General features: G+C 51.3%; 3 protein-coding genes across 7 annotated transcripts; 1 reads left to right on the top strand and 2 right to left on the bottom strand.

Annotated features, from left to right (window-relative positions):
* LOC108023874 (bromodomain adjacent to zinc finger domain protein 1A) lies at positions 1-6020 on the bottom strand. Of its 2 annotated transcripts, XR_007764515.1 has the most exons (7): positions 5516-6020; positions 3562-4810; positions 1167-3499; positions 937-1112; positions 438-876; positions 205-374; positions 1-139 (listed from the first exon to the last, which is right to left on the bottom strand). XR_007764515.1 is itself a non-coding variant. In XM_050888536.1 (6 exons), exons 1-6 carry the CDS (start codon positions 5635-5637, stop codon positions 275-277), a joined length of 4419 nt encoding a protein of 1472 aa, XP_050744493.1. In that variant the 5' UTR covers positions 5638-6020; the 3' UTR covers positions 1-274. The 2 variants fall into 2 exon arrangements, 1 of the variants encoding a protein (XP_050744493.1); XM_050888536.1 differs by having other exon boundaries at positions 1-374.
* Positions 6021-6393: 373 nt separating this feature from the next.
* Positions 6394-9172, top strand: LOC108023864 (methylcrotonoyl-CoA carboxylase subunit alpha, mitochondrial). The gene is made up of 7 exons (XM_017093525.3): positions 6394-6523; positions 6634-7399; positions 7459-7965; positions 8027-8318; positions 8374-8561; positions 8622-8793; positions 8854-9172. The coding sequence occupies exons 1-7, from the start codon at positions 6483-6485 to the stop codon at positions 8982-8984; spliced, it is 2097 nt and encodes a 698-aa protein (XP_016949014.1). The 5' UTR covers positions 6394-6482; the 3' UTR covers positions 8985-9172.
* A 39-nt stretch (positions 9173-9211) lies between these two features.
* LOC108023863 (probable ubiquitin carboxyl-terminal hydrolase FAF) lies at positions 9212-23523 on the bottom strand. Of its 4 annotated transcripts, XM_017093524.3 has the most exons (19): positions 23360-23523; positions 21676-22349; positions 20606-20754; positions 19337-20550; positions 17332-19245; positions 15896-17261; positions 15413-15836; positions 15034-15349; positions 14813-14966; positions 14600-14750; positions 14233-14541; positions 14056-14167; positions 13889-13998; positions 13479-13830; positions 13162-13421; positions 12507-13098; positions 12047-12442; positions 11386-11579; positions 10572-10688 (listed from the first exon to the last, which is right to left on the bottom strand). In XM_017093524.3, exons 2-18 carry the CDS (start codon positions 21981-21983, stop codon positions 11397-11399), a joined length of 8310 nt encoding a protein of 2769 aa, XP_016949013.1. In that variant the 5' UTR covers positions 21984-22349; positions 23360-23523; the 3' UTR covers positions 10572-10688; positions 11386-11396. The 4 variants fall into 4 exon arrangements, with proteins under 4 accessions (XP_016949009.1, XP_043951522.1, XP_016949010.1 ...); XM_017093520.3 differs by lacking the exon at positions 11386-11579 and having other exon boundaries at positions 9212-10688; XM_044095587.2 differs by lacking the exons at positions 11386-11579; positions 23360-23523 and adding an exon at positions 23122-23301 and having other exon boundaries at positions 9212-10688.
* Positions 23524-23631: the final 108 nt, after the last annotated feature.

Here is a 23631-nt window from a genome sequence, read left to right as displayed (position 1 = left end):
TTGTTCGTTTTCTCTCATTTCATTTATTGATTGTGGAATTTTCGTAATGTCTACAATAATTTAAAAATACATAATGTCTCAAAAGGTAACAGATAAGAATCTTGCTTGTGCGTTTGTTGAACTTTGAACTGGCATGCACCTAAATGCGAAGAATAAACTTAGGGAACATCTTTAAGTATACTTAATGGTTGTGCTTAAACCTACATTGTTTGCAACTACGGCTAAGAGTAGGCTAATTAATTTACACGACAGCTGGCGGAGATCAGCGTTGGGCTCAGCAGGCTTCGACTTCCCCGTTCATGTCGCTGGGCCTGAACGGCAGCTGCATGTCCCTGCAGCGATCGATTACAAATCGCTCTAGTTGACAGCCAGCGCTGGAAAGGATTTAAACAAGGGTCATAATCAAGCCCTCTCCGCGATTATCGTGGTCTACTCACTCGTATATCTCGTTGCCTTCCACGTTGTACAAATCGCAGTTCCTAAACACCAACTGAATGTCGCTGAGCAGCTCCTCATTCAGCTGGTAGGATCCCATGTTCAGCTTGGACTTGATCTTGGCCAGGTCCATGGGCGTCTTGATGATCTGGTGGTAGTCGGGGACCTCCGATGTCAGCACTGGGCGCAGGAATGGCCACGCGGCCTTGTGCTTCATGACCTGCTCCAGCAGGTCGTACAAGGCGGCACTGTTCAATGGCAGGTTCTCGTTCGTGCGGCGACCGCTCCTCCGATGGTTGTTGTTGTTGGTGCTGCTGTTGTTGTTGTTATTATTGTTGTTTCCGTTGCTCTGCCGGGCGGACTTATCGATGGACAGGCGCACAGAGTTGCGGGAGCGCTTGGCCTTTGGCTCATCCTCATCGTGGTCATCGTCACCGTTCACTAGGGAGAAAAGGGGCTGTTAGTAAGAGCCGTTTATGAATATTATGCTTGTGGACTCACTGTTACTATGCCGGCGCCTGGGTCGGGGTTGCACCGGCTTGCACGTCTTGCACATGTACTCTGTGCGCGGCGGGCGTTTGAGGTAGACGCACTCCAGGTGGAAGAACAATTTGCATTGAGCGCACCTGATTTCCCCGCCATCGTAGAAACACTTCTGACACACCTTCTCGTCATCGCTGTGGAAGATACACCGTTAGTTCTACATCAGTGGACTCGTAGATCTCACTTACGACTCTTCGACCGTGTCGTCATCGGCCGTCATGGAACCGAATTCGCTGACTTCCGCACTTTCGGTCTCTTCCTCAGCGGCCTGTTCAATCTCTTTCGACGTGAGTCGCTTGCCCGTGGGTCGAGTGCGGGATCCCCTCAGAGATCGCCCGTTGACCCTCGTAGATGAGTGGGTGGAAGCCATGCTTCTGTCGTCTGCAACTTCCTCATCCTGCTCCTCGTCCTCCTCTTCCGACTTATCGTCGTCCTCTTGCTCCTCCTCCTCATCCTCCTCCTCTTCGACGATAAACTTGCGCTTTTTCTTTTCCGCCTGCTTTTTATCCTTCTCCTTTTGAGCATCCTTGAGACCCAGACTCTTCACGCAATCATTGCAATACCAGTTGCCCTGAGGGACCGATCTGAGCTTGGGCTTCAAGCAGAACATGTGAGTGCCAGCGTTGCACTCATCGCACAGCAACATCTTCTCAGGATCGCTACCACGCCGGCAAACTTTGCACAAGGACTTGTTGGTAGACCTCCTCCACTGGATGCAGTCGTGCAGGATGTTGAAGTGCAAAAACACCTGGGCAAAGCTGGTGCTCTCCATTAGCGATACCTCCCACTGCTGCAGACGCGAGTCGCAGGCGAGTCGTAAAGCCTCCTGTTTGGGGTCCCACTTCTTCATACCGAACGGTTCCTTGAAAAATCGCTTTGCAATGGCCTGCTCTACTTGCAGGAGGGCCGATGCCATGTTGTGTACCGCAATTGGAATGGAAACGGCGTTAGTAACCTGGGACTCCTCGTCATCGCTGTCTGGAGGGGGCTCTGTATCCTCAGATGCTGCCAAATACGTGCCAGGATCCCGATATGGCTTCCTGGCATATTTACCTATCAGAGCGACATCATCCTCCTCGTGAGTGTCGTGGGATTCGTTGTCGGAACCAGCCTCGTCTTCCAGTTTGCCGCCTGGGCCCCACTGCAGCTTGCACTGTGGGTCGTATTTGCCCAAGAGCAAATCGTTTCGCCACTTTTCCATGTCCTTAACCTTCAGGCGGCCGAGATCGCCAGTGTAAATATCATTCTCAAACTGAATAATCCGATCTACTAGGTGCAGGCGCATCACCTCGTTCAAATCGGTGCCGTTCGGCAATCCAAAGTTTGCCTCTCCATATTTGCGGTGAGTTTCAGATTCCATCGTCGTAATAAACTTTTTCCGCATTGCATCGTTTTCCAGAGTGAGCATTTCCACCGGGCAGGTCTTTACATGCTGTTCGATTAGGGATCGCAGAACGGAAAGCTCTTGGAGTAGCTCGGACTCGCGCAGACCATTGGGATTCAGTGCCTTAATTAGCTCATCGATCTCCTCGGATTTGTAGATGTAGGACCAACGCTGTCTTTGCCCGTTTTTAGGATCGTGCACAATGCAGTTTCTCTTCTCACCGCTGCACATCATCAGTTCAAAATGAGAAGGGGCCTCCGGCGGATCCGTTTCTACCTCCATGGGCTCGGCACTCCCGTTAAGACGATGCTCTTGGTTCTCCTTGTTTTCTAGCGAGTGCTTTACCCTCTTCCTGGTCTTCTTATCATCTTCACCATATAGCTTGAGAAGATATAGCCTTAAGTCCTTGCGACTTCTGGGCAACGTAGCCTGCTGTCGAATTTCCAATTGCGACTTGTTCGCAGGCGGTTGCTCTAAGCAAGTGTCCAGGCTGTCCGGCGAGTGCTCGACAAAGATTCCCGGCATGGACTCCAGCACATAGTACTTTCTGTAGCATCTGTCCATCCCCAGGTACACAAGAAAATTAAACAATTGCGTGTGCAGCTTCAGCATCTGCTGTTCGTGCTTGCGATGCTGGGTATCTGACTGGGCGTGCAGCTCCGCGATGCTCTTGTTCAACTTCTCGACCATGGCTTCCCTCTTCTCTGGCTCAACGGCACCAACCTCAAGGTGGTGCGAGTGGGTGAGTTTTTTTCTGTTGATCTCCACGGCGGCCAATCGCTTGTTCTCACCGACTACCAGAGCTCGGAGATCCTGCTTGGCCTTCGCCGTCTGCTCCATGCGCTCCTCAATCAGATTAATGGTGCCCGAGTAGGTCAGAATCTGGGACATCAGGCAGCGGATCAAGAGCATTATATCCCTAAACTTCAGCTGATATACAGAGTGGTTTTTCAAAAAGCGCAGAATGTGTGGGTGCTGCAAGCGAAGCTCCAGTCCAGGATCTTCCTTCGACGAGTAGCCGTTGCGGTACATAACTCTCCACCGCTCCGCCTTTTCATTTATGATAGCTCCGGATCCAAGAAGATGCAGGCGTAGCACTTCACTCAGGGTCAGTGCGTCCAGCGGGAGTTCGTTCACCTAATACGAAAGGAAAATCCAGTTTAGATAATGCTCTTTGTAGGTTAAGTTAGCTAACATACCTTGAAGGAAAAGTGCCTTTTGGCATAATAATGACTTTTGGCGGCCTGCACCATACTCCAGTAGGGCTCGTATGTTTGGGCCGCCCGCTCGGAGTAGGTCACGGCACACTCCTCCTCCTCCTCCTTCTGCAGATCAAAGACAGTGCCGAGCAGCACGAGGAGGATGTCCGAAAGAGGGCCCGCCACCTCTCGTGCACTCAGCGCTCGTGTCATCTCGTAGAAACTGAGATTCTGGCGAAACACCTCGATGCCGGACAGCAGTCCTGTGTACGTATGCATAAACTCGCGCATCATGAAGGCGTCTCCAAGCAGGCGTTCGGGCAGCAGAGTGACAATCTTCCTATATCGGGGCAGCACCTTCTGATCGGTTCGCTCCAGATCGTCTGTCTTTTGGAGCAGCAAATTGCATTCGTTTTCCACGCGCTCCATTAGCTGGGCCTTCTTTTCGGCCTTCTCCCGCTCCAGTTCAATCAGCTTGGCCTCCTTTTCCCGCTTCACTCGCTCCATTTCCTCGGCCAGCGACTTGGCATCGGACTTGGCCTTCGCCTTGGACTTGGCAGCCGTTGCCTCGTCGGCCACGATGTACTTGTTTAGCGTAGACTGTTTCTTGGCGTCTTTGGCGTCCTTAGCGTCGGGCTTCTTGATCTTGGCGGGCGAGTAGCGCGGCATCTTGCCGATGAAGATGGTGGAGAAGCTCACGCCGGGATCCGTCACGTACTGCTTGTAGGCCTCTGGCTTGGGTCGCAGGAGACCATCCACGCGCGACACATTGCTCTTGATGAACATGTTAAGGTTCTCGATGTTGAACTCCATGCGCGAGCGACGCAGTTGCTTGAAGGGCAGCTCAATCTCCGCACTGGCGTCGCCCTTGTTGGGGCGCAGTCTGTAGACCAGGCTGTCCGTGTCCTCGTAGATGCCATTGCCCGGCTCGGGCATGTTCTTGTCCAACTTGATGCCCACCACCGTGTACACGGTGTTCTTCTTGGCCTGCACCGTCACCTCCTCGCCGATGAAGTAGCGCTTGCGCAGGAATTTGGCCACCATCATGTTCAGGGTGTTGACCGCAGACTGGCGGGCGTGCTCCACCACCAGAAGGGTGGGTGCCCGGAGGCTATGTTTGAACTGCTCCATCTTCTTGCGCGCCGCTCGCTCGCTCTTCACCGCCTCCTCGAAGGTGAGGTTCTCCTTGCCGGTGGCCTCGCACTGCCACACCGTCGAGTTGATCACCATCACGTGCCGGAAGTAGTTTCTGGGTTAATGAAATTGGATATCAGCAGGATGTATGCACTGACACAAAAACGATTTAAAGTTTATCAATAGTCGCCAATTCTATTTTTCAACGCACTGACACAAATATAACATAAAATAAACAACTATGTTGGGCCATTTGGCAAGGTCCATTCAAACTTATAAGCTACAAGAAATACTATTACACACGTTATAAAAGCAAAAGGAGTATAGAATTAAAAACTAGAATTCTATTTTTCCACGCACTAGCGCAACTATAATTTAAAATAAACAACTATGTAAGACCCTTACGAACTTATAAGCTATAAACAAGAAATTATATTTTAAAAGCTATACAAAAAAGAGGAGTATAGATTCGAGCCGAATAGGAGAAAATTTGGAAATTCAAAATTCAGAAGGGCGGGCTTTGCTCGCCGAAAGGTGGCAACGCCACGGCGAGCAGCTGTGCGGCGGCAGCTGTAGTTTCTTCCCGCCACCGAACAGCGTTTTTTTGCCCCAGGCCCACGAGACTCGCACACTGGTGCACCCTCGCACTCACAAACACAGCGAACGGTGATGTACGGATGTACGTTGCCGTACATCCGAATGCAAATGCTTGTGCAGCGTCGCTTTTGTTGTATACTTTAGCGCAGCGTCCTCTTTGGCGCCCTTCGCAGGGGTAGGCGTAGGAAGGGGAGGGGGCGCTGGCGAAATGGGATGCACTTACTCATAGTCGCGGAAAATGCGCTTGGTGATGTAGCAGCAGAAAACCTGGTCGTTGTCGTGGAATGTTTCGTTTTTGCCCTCCTTCTGATTCAGGTCGAACCCATCCCGCTTGCAGATGGGCATGTTTGCGGCTCTTCTGTTCCCGAATGTCCCGAATGTCCCAATTCCCAACTCCTCAAAGACAGTCCTTGGCAACGCACGCCAAGCACTCCCGAGACCACAAAACGCCTCAGAGCCGATAGATTTCGCAACGCCAAGCGACAAACGCAAAAGGCGCCTTTTCACGCCTCTTCGGAGGGGCTTCGATGCAAACTGTTTTCTAGCGTTTCGCGCGTTGCGATCCGTCGCAATTTCACAAGCTGTCGGCCCTCGACACTGTTCCGGCGCTTTCCACTCTGTTTTCGACTGGCTTCACCGACATTAGCTCTTCGAATCTGTTTATTTTCCACCGCACCAACTATTTTCACGCGCCTTGCGAATTTTTACCGTAAAATGTTACCGCACTTCGCGAAAATGCCAACGACGCGGAAGGGTGGAAATCGATACACCGATAGATCGGTATAAGTAACGTTTCTTTTAATCGGAAGGATATTTGAAAAGAGTATTTTTAAAGGAATTTAATTTTCTTTAAAGAGGCTTCTCTTGTCTAAGACATTTTTTAAAATGCCTATACGTAAAATTGGGTAGCCGTAAAACTGTCTTACATATAAGTAAGAAATAATACAGTTAAAAAAAACATTTTTGAAATAAGGTCCTTGAAAACCTTATGAGGAGAACCCACTTAAGTAAACATATTTAACATAAATAACATCAAACATATATTTTCTATTAAAAAATAACCATCATAAACTCCCATCTTTAACACCGAGTTTGTATGTGTGCGTCCAGCTGTGATAAGAGACGATCGTTCGCGCGCCTGCTTCCATAAACTATAATTTTATAGTTTTAGGCACCTAAACACAGTTAGAATGTACGCGAGACTGCTGCGCAACTTGGGCGCCAATGCCAGGTGAGAGTCTAGAGTCTAGTCTGCCTCCCAAGTCTCCCGGAATCGACAGGCGCAATCCAACCCACGAACTGTTACATAAACCTTGCCAATTTGTTTTTGTTTTGCCGCAGGTGCTTCGCCACAGAAGCCAATCCAAAGGTGCGGCCCATCAATAAGATCCTGATATCGAATCGTGGCGAGATCGCCTGCAGGGTGATCCGGACCGCACGGAAGCTGGGAGTTCGCACGGTGGCGGTATTCTCTGATCCCGACGAAAAGAGCCTGCACACGCAGCTGGCGGACGAGGCTTACCGCGTCGGAGAGGCCGCATCCTCGGCGTCATATCTCCGGGGATCACTCATCCTTGACATTGCAAAGCGATCGGGCGCCCAGGCCATCCATCCGGGCTATGGCTTCCTGTCCGAATCCGTGGAGTTCGCCGAGCTGTGCCAACGCGAGGGCGTCATCTTCATGGGACCGCCTAGTTCCGCCATTCGTGACATGGGCATCAAGAGCACCAGTAAGGCCATAATGGCCGCTGCCGGAGTACCCATCATAAATGGCTACCATGGCGAGGATCAGTCGGATGAGTGCCTGCAGCGGGAGGCCCAGGTCATTGGCTTTCCGCTGATGATCAAAGCTGTTCGTGGCGGCGGAGGCAAGGGCATGAGGATCGCCGAGAAGCCGGAGGACTTTCTCACCGCTCTTAACTCGGCGCGCAACGAGTCGCAGAAATCCTTTGGCGACAGCTCCGTGCTGCTGGAGCGCTACGTTCGTTCGCCCCGCCACGTGGAGGTTCAGGTCTTTGCGGATCAGTACGGCGATGCTGTCTACCTGTGGGAGCGCGATTGCTCCGTGCAGCGTCGTCACCAGAAGATCATAGAAGAGGCGCCAGCGGTAAGGACACCGTGGCACCCACTAGATTTCAGTAACTCAAGTGAATGTTTATTCCACAGCCTGGTTTGTCAGAGGAACTTCGTCGTGAGCTGGGCGAGGCCGCAGTGCGAGCTGCCAAGGCTGTGGGCTACGTTGGAGCTGGCACAGTGGAGTTCATTCTAGACAAAGAGGATCTGTCCTTCCACTTTATGGAGATGAACACCCGCCTGCAGGTCGAGCATCCCATTTCGGAAATGATCACGGGCACCGACCTAGTTGAGTGGCAGATTCGCATTGCCGCCGGCGAGCCTTTGCCGCTGAAGCAGTCTGAGATTACCCGGCGAGGCCACGCCTTCGAGGCCCGCATCTATGCTGAAAATCCACGCGGTGGCTTCCTGCCCGGAGCAGGACCACTGCGCTATTTGACTACACCTCAGCCATCAGCCGATGTGCGTGTGGAGACGGGTGTCCGCGAAGGAGATGAGGTGTCGGTACACTACGACCCCATGATTGCCAAGCTTGTCGTTTGGGGCGAAAACCGCACGCAGGCGCTAAACTCCTTGGTTGCTCGTCTGGGAGAGTATCACGTGAGTATGCGGAAGATTCGCTTCACCCTTGGAGGTTTCTCTAATGTTACGCCAATTTCAGATTTCTGGTCTGGACACGAACATAAACTTTCTCATCGACCTAGCCTCGCATCCGGAGTTCCAGCTGGCCAATGTGCACACCGGCTTTATCGATGAGCACTTCGACACGCTCTTCCCGCCAATTGTCATTAGTCCGCAGCAGGTAGGCCAAGCCGCGTTGGCGCTGGTCTTTAACGAGTTGCAGGCAGCCTTTAGCAACGGCAACAAGGGGCAGGATCCTTTTGCCGCCACGCCCAACGCCCGTCTCAACTACTCTTTAATCCGCACCTACAACTTGAAAGCGAATGAGAAAGGTAAAGGTGCATGCAATTCGGCTTAACTCAAACATAAGGTCCCGTATTCCGACAGTTTACTCTGTGGCTGTAAAGTTCGACGGCGAAGATGTGCAAATCCAGGTGGATAGTGGCGACTGGCAGGCGATCAAGGCCGAAAGAGTGCATGACGGCGGACGTCTGAAAATCCGTGCCAACATCGATAGCAACATCAGCACCTATAACGCCAATATTGATGGTCCCAGTGTGTGTTTGTTTTTGGAAGTATGTCAGAGATCTCTTAACTGGAAATGGACTTTATATTGAACGAATTTCTTTTCGCAGAGTGGCAAGCTGGACTTTGAGCTGGTGCAGCCAAAGTTCTTGAGTGCTCAGTTCGATCAGTCAGGGCTAGGTGGCTCCCGCGTGGTGGCCCCCATGCCAGGTGTCTTGGAAAAGGTCCTGGTGAAACCAGGAGACCAGGTCAAAAAGGGCGACAGCTTGGCCGTGCTGATCGGTAAGTAATTATTAAATTTTTTTAAATTTTACGTTTCTACAACACTTCAATGTCTGACAGCCATGAAAATGGAGCACATCCTAAAGGCACCCAAGGACGCCACTATCAAGTCGATCGGAGGAGCCGAGGGCGACAACGTGGCCAAGGGAGCGGCTGTGGTTACGTTCGTCGACGAGGAGGAGACTAAGTAATGGATTTATTCCCGAACTACGTACCAGGGATTTTGTTGCATTTATTTACAAGCTAATATTCTAAATATTTTAATGAGCCCCTTCGCTTCAGGGTGGACCAAGTGCATTTATTATCTTAAGCAATCCTGTCCATATAATGGAGTTCCGTTGTATTTTGTCCACGACATTAAACGTTTTTAAAGTGTTAACCAAGGACTTCGATAGCAGCCTAGTCAGATAGCCAACAGTGATGGTTTTAAAAAAATGTTTTATTTGTTTTCATTTTGTTGAATTTTAATGGATGTATAAGATTTATTCAGTTTCTCGAACACACATTTCCTAAATGTGATACATCTTTATGAGTACATAATTTAAAATTGAGTTCCGTACATAATTTTGCGGCTTATGAGTTTGACTTTGAGTTTGTTGCTGTCGGTGAACGAAAACGGAAACTGAGAGAAGGCAATGACATTGCGCAGTTTGCTTACATTTCGCATTTATTTCGCAACTTAAAACATAATAATTTAATAAATGTTTAACAAATTTCACTTAATACAAAATACTAATCATTTAAAATATATACTTAGTATAACCATAATCAAGTTTTCTTTATGCTCGTGTTGCTGTAGTCCATTCTGCTCTTGAGTTTATACTGTTCTGTTCGGTTTTGTTTTGATTTAGCATCCCATGACCGGGATTATGCGCTTGAAATATGATTATGGAAACAGTTTCAGAGGCGAGTACTGAGTACTGAAGATGCAATTTGGTTTCTTGCCCTAATTCTTACTTTCAGCCGATTTGCTTCGATTAGTTTTCCCTAGTATCGTATCTATATGTTTTCGTTTTGATTTTTTGTTTTTATTCGGTTAGTATTAGTTAATGTTGCTCGGCTCCAATACGTAATACATCATTTATATACTATATAAATACAATTATATGGTACTGTAAACGTGCAACTTAACGCCCTTAGTAATTTATGAGTGTGTTTCTTTGTTTGCGTTCGTTTGTTGTGTAGAGTGTGGGTGTTCCTTAAAGTGTCCTTTTCATTTTTATACGCGTTAAAAGGGATACATTTACAATAGGGGAACATTACATGTATCCCTTTTAACGGATAAAAAATAATAAAAGGAGGGTGTATACGTGTATTTTTTAAGGTAATTATAAAGTTCGATAGCTACTAAACACCTCTGCTGGTACATACCATCCTCCTCGTCCGGCATACACTGTCGATCTTTGACTCGCGTCGCTCCAAGCTTCGGTTCGATAATGTCTGCGGATTCTGCTCTACCTCGCGTATTAACCCTTTAAGTCTCGTTTTCGACGGCGGGAACCCCACTAGTGAAACACCTGTCCACACCGCTCTCATTGTCAGGCTGCTTTTGGTTCACTTAACGCTATGGATGCTCATCATAAGTTGCTGCTCTTGTTAGGTTGCGATTACATTTTATTGCAAAGAACTCTTCGTTTGTGGTTTCCTTCGGTTTAAATTAAATTTTTCTCTATCCGCGTCGGGAGCTCACTTGATCCGGTGCCCGACCCTGGTCCTGTCCCCGATCCGGCTTCCGTTGTGGTGGCTGCTGTTGTGACAGGTGTTGAAGTGGCTGCCGTCGCAGTGGTTGTCGCTGGCGACGTTGTGACCTCCGTGGTGGCTGTCGTGGTCGCAGTCGCCGTCTCCTCCTCGTCCTTACTTTCCACCAGCTTTCTTATTATCACCCTGCGACACTTCTGCGAATGGCCAACGGAAAGAGTTGGATTAGTGGAGGCAGACTTGGGATCGCCCAGTGCTATGGGTGCTACGGCAACATCCGCGTGCCCGCTAAGCAGTAACTGCAATCTTGCTTCGAGTGTTATCAATCAGGTCGTATCGAGGCTCTTAAGGATTTGGCTTATATACACGATGTTTATTTGTGATCTACATCAGTGATGCCGGTAATACAATATTTTTTTAAACAAATTTGTTAAATTTTTTTAACAGTAACTTATGCAAATTATGATTTAAAATAGCTGTGTATTATGCTTTATCATTGCAAATAAAATAATTCGGTAGCTAATGATAATAATAATAAATACTAAACAAAAACTTTTTAAAATAAATTTTGAATCAAGAGCAGTGCAATATTTTTTTGGTAATCTCAGAAACTTCGACTGATTTTCAAATATAGGACTGGCATCCCTGATATTGGAAGGACCCCTTTGATCGAGTGTGTGGACTGAATGTTATGTGAGGTGGGTGTGCGTGGTTTTGTGTGAGTGAGCAGAAGCTTGCAGTGGAAAGTAAAAGAAAGGCCAACGGGTAGACGGATCCGGGGATGGCAAGTGCATCTCGTTTGTGCCGGGGCCGTGAGAACAAAAGTCATGAACACAACAAACACAAAGTAAGGCGGGCGCTGTGGGCTCAAACGAAACAACAACTCTAACTAACTTGGCGGCAAATCAAATCAAGCGGCTTGAGGAACTCTTGCTAATATCACCACGTAGTTGCTGCTGCTGATGTTGTTGCTGCTGCTGTTGCTGGTGCTGCTGCTGCTTCAGCTTGAGTTGCTGCTCCGACGGCAGCTGGTGGTGGTGGAACAGCACCGGCGGCAGCTTGCCTCCCTTGGAACGACTTCGCAAGCCCTGCGTGTGTGGTTACAATGCGGGTTCAACATGGGAATGAAAACGAAACGCGGCAAGGGAAACCGCGAGGTAATCGCGAGGACAATAGAAATATTTAGAGAAGAGTTAGAAGCAGTCAGGAAACGAGGGCTATCTCCGGAGACCGAAGTGAACCATTATTTACACAGAAGCTTATGGCAAAGCATTCGGTCTAACAATTATAATTAAATATATTACATTAAAAATTGATAATTCTTCAAAACATTCGGACAGAAATGGCTAGATCATTTTAAAAAGTTATTTAGCTAAAGTAACCACGTGTTCAAGGAGACAGATAGATAGATACAGATTGGAATTGGAGTGTAAAATGTGTTTATTGTGTGTACTGGTTTGCTGGGCGCTGCTTGGCAGACGTCTCGAAAGATCCCTCGGCTACGGACACACCTTTAAGAAGGACAACTGTCCTAGACCTCGTCCTCCCTAGTTACCTTTTTGGCCGTTATCTCCATTTGGTCCAGGCTGTTTGTCAGACCGTTAATGGTCGTCTCGCCAGTGGTCTCCTGGGCACTACTCTCCGTCTCGCTGTTGGCCCCACTTCCCGCCGTCGTCGTCGTGGCGGGTGTGGGCGCAGTGGTTCCGCTAGTTGTGCCACCGCCAGTCGACGTGTAAGCCCCGAAGAGCTGCCGCGAAAGCCGTGGAATGGCGTTGCTATCCACTCGTACCGGCCAGGCTCCCGTCGCCGGACTGCTGGTGGTGGGCGTCTTGTTATCGGCTGGCTGCTCCGTGCCTCCGGTGGTGCCCTCCTGCGCTCCTCCCGGCTGAACCACCTGATCCGTCTTGTTCTCGTCCAGATTCGACTCCAAATCAGACTCGTTGTTCTCATCCTAATAAGGGCAAGCGCGCATATTAGAATTGTTTTCTTTTATTTTAGTGTAAGCTGGTACATACCGTTTTCTCGCTGACCTCATCCGGGCAGAGCTCGTAAGCCATGGTCCACGTGTTCTTGGCGGACTGCGACCGCTCCAGCATGTAGCCGTTGGTGTTGTCGTTGCTCTGCGCCGGGGGCGACCACGAGTACGAGTTGTACTGGCAGCCGATGCCCCGCTGGCGCTCCAACTCGTCCTGCAGCCACTCGACGGCAATGCTCCAGTGCCGGCTAATGGTCGGGTTTGTGTTAAGCATCTGCAGCGCAATCGGCGACTTGTGGAACAGCTGCGTCAGGCACTTGATTATCTGGTACGCCCTCTTCTGGTAGTGCGTCTTCGCCCGCTGTATCGTCTCCAGCAGGCCCTCGCGCTCCTCTGCCACTCCGTTGAGAGCATTGTGTATGCGGTGGTGCTGCCACGAGTCATCGATCAGAAGGATGTTCAGCAGCAGATCAGTGTGGTGCCGCATGTCGTGGCAGTAGGCGAAGCCACATTGCCACAGCAGCTCGGTGAGCACGGCGCGAGAAAAGTGTGGGTTCTCCCAGCTGCAATACTGCAGCAGCTTAAGACCCTCGTCGCCCACGTTTGTGTCCTCGATCACCTTCTTGATGTAGCTAAATAGGACAACACAAATAGGCATCAGCATGTGTCTTTTTTCATTAACGGCTCAAACTTACCCCGTGCGATTGAAGAGCAAGTCCATGCACTCAGTGGACAGGGGTGTCAGCTCCTCGTGCGCCACCGTGGCATCCTTGAACGGATTGGGCAGTGGACGGGCGTTCTGGTTGGAGCTCTGGCACTTTTCGCTCACATCGCTGCAGCGAATCAGGTGCGAAACCACTTGATGAAGCTTGCTGAACTCCGGATACTGATACTTTATGGCCGGACCGGGGCCGTCGTCCAAAGCGACCTGAATAAACTGCAGCGGCACATTGAGCTGAAAGCGATGACAATCGATTAGTTGGGGATCAAAAGGTTTGCAAATAATGCTTACCCTCAGCAGCTGCTGCTTTTCCCGTGTTCCTAGTCCCACGTACATACTGAATAAGCTAAAGTAGTGGGGCAGGTGTTTTCCGTAGTCGGCTGCCTCGGACTTCAGGAGGCGCAGCACACTGATGAGCACCTGCTCGCAGAGGTTGGCGCCGTCGTAGCCAGGCAGGGGTTCATCGTTGATGGCGAAGTGGCAGAAGAACACTACCAGCTTAACGAAGACGGTGCGCACCTCTGGCGAAGGAGCCATCAGGATGTACTCGCCCAAGCGCGACGGCGGCGAAAGGAGCGCATGGTTGGCAAACCACTTGCGAACCAGAGCCGAGGAACGTATGTGATGTGAGAGCGCGTCGTACCTGCCAATCAAGAACAATAAGAAAAAGAGATCCTGGTCAGGAGCCATCCTCCACCTACCAATCGATGACTGGGCCGCGTAGCGACTTCTTCGTGCGGAAGCCGGTGTGGAACAGGAACTGCGACGCCAGTTGCACCCCCAGCAGCGAAAGCTCCTCGGCAGCAGAAGTCTGATGGAACGGAAGCCATTATTAAAGGAAAAGCAAAGCAATTCGCATTGCACTTACGATCTTATCGCTCCGCGCAGAGGGTATATTGCAGCTGACCAGCTTTTTGATAAAGTTGAAAAACTCCACGGAGAAAATGCTTCGGGAGTGCAGAAACCGAATGTTCTGGTGCCTGTGAGACGGGCAAAGCAAAGATATGAAGTACATTCAGGCTGATTGAGCATAGCCTCCACTCACCGCACGCTGCGCTCAATAGGCTTAGGCAGGGGCAGAACCATGTTGCGGCTCTCAGTGAGCGATAACTGCTCCACACTGGGCTCGTACTGCACGGGACTCTGGTCGCAGCGGGTGTAGAACAGCATGTAGGCATTCCACCAGCGCTTCTGTCGGCGATACTGCATGCGCTTAAGGTTGTTGTCGTAGATCTCGCCCATGTAGTCGCCGCCAAAGCACTGTGCCTTCATCTCCTCATCCTCGTGCATTTTGCACTCGGTGACCTCGCCGTCGTCAAACTTGTACCACTGGCTCTTGCCGTTCGCTGGGTTTCTGCGGGGGATTGTATCGGATTAGTCGCCAGGGAAAAGCTACATTTTACGTAACTCACTTGGAGATTATGTAGCTGAAGTAGTGGCCCCCGGATGCCTGCCCGCTGTGCACCACAATGCCGGTCAGTTCGTACTTTGTCGTCTCAACATTTGTTTGACAATTATCACCCACCTCCACCACCTCGCCCTCTAGCTTAGCTAGGCCAGATACTGGAAAGGAGAAAATGTAAGTGAATTTATATGTAGATCGACACAAACTTAGCTGAACTCACCAGTGTAGGGCTCCATATCCAGGATACGCGGAAATTCAAAATAATCATTAAATTTAATCGCACAGACGCGCTCGTAGTCGTATTCGAAGCGCTTCAGTTGTATGGCTAACACGGGTGGCAGCTTCTTCACGCACAGCCGCTTAACGGTAACTACCTGTTGGCCACAAGAAATGGGGTTAGATTCTGATGTTACCTTTACATAACGGGGGAGAACACTTTACTTTTTTATCACATTTATCACAATGGTATGCATCGGCTCCCTCGAGCAGCTCCCCCTTGACATACTGCTCCAGAGATTCGGTTAATGAGCTATGATTCCTAATATCGACACTAAATACACTAAATGGTTCCTCTTTGGAGTAGCGATGGGGGCACTCTTGGCAGATCTTTTGGTCGCTGAACGAGCCGCCCAGCGTGGCATTCATCAGCTGCGGCTGGCCAAGCGCCTTCAGTCCCTCGTCGAGGCTTTCGAACAGGGACATGAAGAACTCCACGGCATCCTGTTGCTCGCGGAGATTCACAGGCTCTCCTTGCAGCCTATTAAAGTACAAAATTAAATCAGTTTATTAAATACAATCAACTCCAATAAGAAAAACCCACTTGAAATGCGTCCAGAGACCACGGGGCACGTAGAACTGCAGAGCACTGTGGCCCAGGTGGGCGAATATGGCCTGCACGTGCTTCAGGATAACCACGTGATAGTTCTTTCGCACATCCTGCGATCCATCCTCGACAGCGCCCGACGACGAGGAGAAGGTGACTAGGGCAGAGGCGGGTCCCGAGAAGAGGGCCGGTCCAAGACCGCCGCCCGTCAAATCGGAGTCGCCACTGAAATCCTCGCCGTCGGTGGTGGCCGCGCCATGGGCTCGCAGGATACCCACCCGCACCGCCGGCACCATGTACAGCTGCTGCAGCACCGAGTTCATGTAGCAAGTGGCACCGGCGTTCTTCAGTCCGCAGAAACCTTTGGTTGGCCTAGCGCCCACAGGCGGCAGGTAATCCCATTCGCGCAGCGGATCAGTATCTGGAAATGGGAAGGAAGTGGTTTAATAGGCCACAGGCCATTGCGTGCTGGAAGCTTACCCGTGCAAACGAAGTCGATGAGTGTATTGGTGAGTAGCTTCATATTAGGAACACAGAGCTGGCACAAGGCAATAAGGAGATCGCAGGCAGCGGCGATGGTGTGCGGACTGCGGCAGACCGGTGGCGGGACGGTGTCCTGCCGGAGGCTGCCGTGCCGCCGTAAATGCAGGAATTCGCGAGAGGCCGTGAAGAGGAAGTCGTCGATCAGCTCGTGGATGAGCTCGTTGAGCTGCGCCTTTGAGTCGGCCGCGAGGAAAAACATTAGTTCCTTGGCCAGGCAGAGGTGGCCCTCCAGGAGCTCCTCGTGTACTTGTGTGTCCCCGGTGGCGCGGACATTCTCCCGTATACGTTGCAGCCACTTGATCTCGTCGCCCAACAATCCCTCGCTGATTTGCAGCGGCCAGTTGTATATACATCCATAGGACAGGGTCCGGCACAGTACCGAGAAGAACTCGGCGCACGTTGCCTCGTACTGGGGAACCAGAGTCTTCAGCGCTCCCACCAGCAAGTTCACCATGTAGACGAACGGCCGCCGATCCCCAGCACAGTAGGTAGAGGCCAGGAACAACTGCTCCGAGGCCACCTGTCGCACATGCCGAAGCGGGTTCTTCAGTACAATGGAGGTGATAAACTTCGGCCAGTTGGCGTCGCTGGTCAATGCTTCGTTGGCACTCGGATTAAGGATAAACGAGATGGTGAGCACCTCCAGCGCCTCTTTGCACATGCTGAAATCTTGCCCGTCCGGCACGATCACCTCGTCCTCAAAGTCGCCGCTACTGCTTCCGAGAGCCTGAAGGTTGCCGCAGGACGAGGCCCAGGCCAACTGCACCACCGCCTTGATGGTGGAAATGTCCGGACAGGACCACTGCAGTGTGGAACTAAAGAGCGTCCTGCAGCGGTCTCCCTCCTGGCTGGCTGAGAGCATCTCACGGGCAAGCATCACAGCTAGCTTCGCGGAGATCGCCCGCAGTGTGCCTTGCGAGCTGTTCGGCATCGTAGAAAAGTTCTGCTTTAGGATGTCTACCTGTGAACGGGATCCGTTGTCTAGGTCGCAGATCATGGGCTCATCGCCTACGCGGGACAGTACGCTACCCACGATGTACAGGAACAGCTTCGCCAGCCTCAGCACGCACTGGAAGGAGGCGCGCTTCGTGTGCATGTCGGCGCTGGGCAGGAAGTTGTTTTTCGTCAACAGCTCCAGTACGAAATGCGCGCAACCCGAGTGCATCCATGCAGACTGCACCAGCAGGGCTCCTTCGCCTAGAGGATCCAACGCGGGAATCAGCAGTCCGTGCAGCACACTAAGATTGTAAAGCACTTGGGCAGGCGTCGGGTGCAGGAACATCTGCTCCGGCGTGCAGTTCTCCTGGTGGGAAGAGTTTAAAAAGAGGTGCATTAAGATGGTTCATATACTGATAATTAGTTGTTCGTCTTACCTCTTCAATTTCACTCGCCGGCTGATCAGTGGTGTTGAGTTTCTCCTCTTCATCTTTAGCGCTCTTCTCGCCCGTCGCAGCCACCGTAACAGCCGCCTTGGGCACCTTGCACATCACCTGCAGCTGACGCATCGTCTGACGGTCGCAGGGCAGCAAATGCAGCAGTACCTTTGCGCTATCCCGCAGACGACCGTGCTCCAAGTCACTGCCCAGCTGGTAGAGCTTCAGAAAGAACTCGGTGTACTGGTAGTTTTGGGAGATAATCACGCCGGGCAGTGTGCTCTCCGACTCCACGCGCTGCATGTCGGGGCAGGGTCGAGGGGGAGAGCCAGTGCTCGAGTCGCTGGAGGAGTCGGGACTGCTGGCCAGACCAGTGCCCACTGGCGTGAGCTTCGCTGTGAGGACCATCTTGTCGCGGATGGTGTACTGATAGAGCGGGTTAATCTCGTCGGATACCTCGATCATCTCGCCGTTAGTGTAGAAGAGATCAACTTTTATGTTGGTCGTAGAAGTACCCTTGATCCGTTTCAGTAGACTTCGCTTGAAAGCGGCCATCGTCTCGTTGCTGTGTGTAACGATCTCCAGGTCGTCGATGGGTCTTCCTGGGTTCTGGAACCGTATATACAGACTAGTGTTCTTGCCACGCGTAACTCGACTGAGTGGCAGGTGGACACGATCGCCGCTGAAGGAGCGGTCGCACTCCTTCACATATTCCTGCAGCACCTTTAAAATTCGGCACATCTTCTCCGCCTCGATGAAACGCATTTTAGAGTCCTTTGACTCGTCGTTGGCATTGTCCGACTGGTCGGGCGCATCCAACTCCTCCTGCAGCTGCGTCTTGCCCAGGATAACGATGTTTCCGTAGTGAGTACGCAGCCGGGCGCAGCATTCACCGATGAACATTTCGTGGAACTCGGCGATGTTCTCCTGTAGCCGTGGACCCAATGCCGTGGACACTTCTTTGAGCAGATCAATGGCCTTGCTGGCGATTTCCTCGCCCCCGGTTGTGATCACCCGCCACAAGTAGTCCTTACCTATAAGGTCCTCGTTGTCCAGAATGTAACCTCTGTGTATCGCCTTCAGCTTGTCCTCCTTGGAGTTAACCGCCTTGAAGAAGCGCTCGAAGCACTTGATGCCGCTTTCGGTGAGCAGATGCGGATCGAGTTGCAGGATGTTATTCTCGAAGAAGTCCTTGTTTATGCCGGGGTCCAAGTCGGGCTCCTCGCCCATCAGCTTGCCGAACCATCGGAAGCACTCCTCTCGATCCGCCGGAAAGACGGCGCTCACCGCCAAGCAGTGCCAGATCTGCTTTGCCTGATCTGCGCACAGCCACAGCTGTCCGTCTTTCAACAGGAACTTGAGGAACTCCAGCCGCTCCGCTATTTGCGCATGGTGCGGAAACCTTCCGTCAATTAGGATGGAAGCTGGTTCCAGGCCGGGTGTCTCTGCCACCATTTGGCGCACCCTTTCCATGTACGCAGTCAAGCTGTTGGTAACAAGAATGACTAAGGAATAGTCGTTCTGCAGTCGCTCGATCACCTGCTGCCGATTCGTCCCCGTTTGTGTGCGGGGTGCATGATTCGGCGTTGTGTCATATAGACAACATATATCCCGGATTAGGCGCAAGGCGGGCAGAACCCATCCATCGCCCGACTTGAGCTCGCCGACGCACTTGTCCAACCAAATGGTCTTTTGCGCGTCCCGCTCCTGCGAACAGCTGTAGTCTAAGATTTTCACGTGTGCACCGAGGGCCTGGTCGAGCACCTCTGGCGGTACCTCCTGACTGTGGGCCAGTGTCCAGAAAAGCTTCAGCACCTTTTGGGCCATCACACCATTCTTGTCGTCTTCAGCCAACCGGCGGATAAGCTCTAAAAGCCTTTCACGCTGCCTCTTATTGGCCGTGGTCATGCTGGCCTAAAAATATATTTAAAATATTTTCATCAATTAATGAATAGCATGTATTATTTTATATTAACATTATATATTTTAATTTGAGAAAACTTACTTGAAACGCCTCGAAGAGGTGGTCCAGCTGTTCGGGAGTGAAATCCCAGGCCAGTTTCGCCAGGAGATCATGCACGTTCTTTACGATCGCCTCGTGCTTGCCTGCCTGCGCTCTCCACACCGCATCCAAATCGTCCAGCGTCAGGGCTTGCTCCTTTATGAGAAAGCGTATGATCTTTTCGAGTTTTTCCACATACTGTGGTTGGTGCAACGAGTCCTTTAGCACGATGCCCAAGACGTCCGACGCCTTAATCCACTGCGCCATGCGTTCCGCCGTCAGCCAGTCCATCTCGTCCTCGGGCATACAGTGCGGCAGGGGTTGGGATCGATGCGAGTAATAGGCCACCGAAGAGAGCACCTTGTTGATCTCGTTGAGGGCATTCATCTTGCCATTAAAGCTGGACACCTGCAGCAGGCGCAGAATCATCTTCAGGCGAAACATTTCCAAGTCGCGAATAAGCTCCTCCTGACCCGACAATCGACTGGCCAGGAAGCGAGCCGACTTTACAATCCCGTTGATGTAGTCGTTGCGCCCCTCGGGCTTTACCTCGCGCTTTAGCTCCTCGTCTGTGAAGCTGTCCAAAAGGTCCAACACCACGTTCCAGGTGGGCATAAAGTACTTGGCGATGGTAGCGGGCGTCAGCAGCTCATAGCATTGACCAAATGGCCGCAGAAGGCTGTGTATGAGGGCCAGGGTGAGACGATTATCCTGGCCATTACCTTCGACTCCACCCTCGCCAGCAACACTCTTGCTTGTGCCCTTGTTTTGATTGCGCTTCAGCAGCTCCAGTCCGCTGTTGAACCGCTCCAGCAGATTGTCAAAGCCTCCCAGCTGACCGAAGCGGTTAATGAGATCCACAAGCCAGCCGCGCGCATTCTTGGGCTCCGGTGGCGGTCGGGCGTACATCTTGTTGCTGTCCAACTGACCCCAGATGCAGTCGGCGCTGGCAAAGCACTCCGGCTGGCGAGCCGCGTTGAAGGTGTTGAACTTGTTTTCCGGATCGAAAACGATGGCCAGCAAGTCCAGCAGGTAAGGATTGTCGCGCTGCATGTGGATGGCGATCAGGTGCAGAAGCTTGCCGCACGACACCAGGATGCAGTGGTGGATGTTGTACTTCCAAGAGTTCACCGCCTCGTCGGTTAGGATCTTGGCGAACGAGGTGCTCAGTCCATTGCGGTAAAACTCCACGCACGGCTCGCAGTCGTGATCCACACCTGGAAGTGGATTGGATATAGGTGGAAGCTTTATGGATAATTTGGAAACATTTACCAGCCTGCGTCAGCTCGATGGCGGCATTTAGAAGCACCTCCAGTTCCTGTTCAGGCAGCACGGGCACCACCCAGCGGGGATTGGATATCTTCTGGGTCAGTGATCTCAGCTTCGTGGTGGGAAACGAGGATATAAGCTTCTCGGGAGGCCTGCCGAAGAATGTTGAATACTATTAATACAATTTTAAAATTCGTGGCCCTTATCTAACTAAGTTTGAGGGCCTTTTAAAGGCCCTGTGGAAGCTAGAGGCGAATGTTCCCAGTTCTGTTAATTAAATATTTTTAAGGTGTCAATTAAATAAATTATCTTAGATACACACACATTATGGAGTATAAATGTTTTTCTGGGCAAATCCACTTAGTTAGTATACGAACATAATAACTTTGTTGTACATTTGGCTCAAGACCAAAGGTCAGTTAACTTGAAGTAGCCGTTTTTTAGCAGAAAAATAAACCCAACATTTGACCAAGTAATTTGCGTGAAAGCGAATTTCAGAACTGACCGTATAGATTACAATTTTTGGGGGCTTTTTCAGTGTCACCTATTCATGATGGGCTGGCGATAAGATAAGCCCCTGCACGGGTATTCGAAATGAGACAATGATAGCCGCGTAAAGTAAATACATTAACACGAATGGGGTACATTCATTGGGACAACTGGAAGGGTACCCAGTGCATCTATTGGGAAAGATAAACATTTATTGCCTCTCTGCTGGCCACTATCACGTTTCTGCACACACTTGAACTGCCGGCTTCGGCTTGTAAAAGAACTGGGGAATGTGGGTTCTGCTGAACTCCGATGACGCCACCACTCGAATTAGCCCGGCCAAAATCAGCTGGAGCATATTTCAAAGAATCTATTGCTGGCGTTGTGCAGGCCGAGCCCTGGGCAAACAAAGAATGCAGGTGGAGGAGGAAACTGCGCAAATGTAAACACACGAATGTCCGACGTTGGGGTTTCTCTTAGAGTGGTGGTGCTACTGGCTAATTAAGTGCAATAAACTACGCACTAAACATACTAAACCCGGCTAATTGGGCGAGTCATGCGAAACCGGAGCCACGCCCACTTACACTAGTGTGACGGTGCTTTCCACGCTGCCCGCCGACGAGGAGGTGGCTGCGTCATCCGAACTCTGGCTACTGACCGCCGGCTGTTGCTCCTGGCTGCTGTCCAGGCTACTCGACCCTCCACCTCCTCCTCCTCCTGGCAAACTCGAGGTGTTTACTGTTCCCGAGCCCGTTCCTGATCCTGTGCCCGTTCCCGATCCCGTTCCCGCACTCTGCGCTGGACTCGTTGTGGTGGTTGCTGTGCTGCCGCCACTGCTGGTGGCTGTGGTGCCCGGCTGTCCGGTGGTGTGCCTGCGCGTGTCGAACGTCATGTTGGTGATGGCGGGGGATGGGGTCCTCTCCAGCCAACTCGTCCTGCGGGGCACCGGAAGCGGTCGAAGGTGCAGGAGCTCTAGCTCTAGTTCTAGTTATCTAGGTGCCTGGCTAATCCTACTGCAGTCTGCACTGGGCGGCGTTTTTGGCTGGTGTGTTATGGCAGTTGTGAGGTATCCGGGTCCGGAGTGCTCCTTGTCCAGCTCGGGAGTTGCAATGCTGGTTCGCTGCTGTCGAGGCACACTTGGTCGGCGACTCCTGGGCGATGGGCTCCCTCTTATTGTCCTTTTTCCCAATGAGAAGTGGCTCCTGCGTTGCGTTTACATATTCCTGGTCAGCGGCCACAGTTTGCAAAAATCTATAAACTGCAACGAAGCGAAAGAGGCAGGGAGAGGCGGATAAATAGAGGCACTAAAAGAGAGACCGAGAAGGCACACACACGCTCGCCAGGGTGCCCCTGTGTGAGTGTGCCTGCGTGTGTGTGAGAGAGCGCTGGGTTGGAATATGAAAAATCAATATTATTTAATAGACGGGGCAGCAAGCGCCAAATAATGCTCCAAAAGCACACAAATTACGCTCTCACCCACACACACGCCGCTCACCCACACCACCACGCTCTCCGCAGGCCGTGGAGTGTGTGTGAATTTAATTTAATGTTGTTTTTGTTTTACGCCGCGCTCTTCATTCTTATTTATTTATTGTTATTTTCTTGGGCAAACAAAGAACATTTCGCTGCCGAAAATTACATCACGTCCGAGTCTACGGATTTTCCACTCGCCCTCTCTCTCTCTCCGCCCGGCAACATCCTTAAGCGGAATGTCGGTCGGTGGGTGGAGCAAGTGGGTGGAAAGGGGTGGCGGTGGGTGGTCGGGGTGCAGGGGTGGCGAAAATAACTACGCATAAAGACTTTAAGCTGCAGCCCCAAAACGATGCAGAATCGCACGGCTTAAAGGGTGTGGCGGGGGGCGAAGGACGGGAAGTCGCTCACTTTCTTTCCATCTCCTCCAGAGTTGTGGGAGATTAACGGAAGTCACCCAAGGACGGCGGCCAGTGCGGCTTTTTATTATTTTTCACTGTTTTTCACTGGCCCCTCACACACACGCGCGCACGCACGCACACTCGTTCACACGCACGTACGCTTATTTTTCGCAAATCGAATCGGACGACCGAGCAACTTCCACTTTTCGCAGCCCCAAAGGCGATCGCTTTTCCTTCCGTTTCCCGTTCCTCTGGAAAATTGGGGAGCCCCAGTTGGCTGCGCACTCCAAACTAGTCGCGGTAACTATTTCGCGAATATTGAGCTTACAAATCAGCCGGCCAATAGACAAAATGGCGTCTGCTGTTGTTCTGCGGCCGAGTCCAATTGGGATTTTACCTGCCTGGCCCACGGCGAAGTGCTGCGAGTCCTGCGGGGCGGCGGGTGAGGCTGCCACGGCGTGTTTCCTGTCCGCTCGCTGTGCAATTCGCGTTAAATTAATTATATTTGAGTTATTTCTTTTGCTAGGGTTGTGCAGCTCGGGCGAACTAGTTTTGAACTGAACCGGTTCGCGCGGTTCATCTGGTGCTTTCGCCCAGGGTTGCCAGGCTGTTCGGAAACGGCGCCTATCGAACTGGTTTCATTAAGGGGTGTCTTGCCTATGCTTGTTT

The sequence above is a fragment of the Drosophila biarmipes genome, chromosome 3R, assembly GCF_025231255.1.
Source record: "Drosophila biarmipes strain raj3 chromosome 3R, RU_DBia_V1.1, whole genome shotgun sequence".
NCBI classification, from domain to species: domain Eukaryota; kingdom Metazoa; phylum Arthropoda; class Insecta; order Diptera; family Drosophilidae; genus Drosophila; species Drosophila biarmipes.
This window is presented reverse-complemented; position numbering and strand designations above follow the sequence as displayed.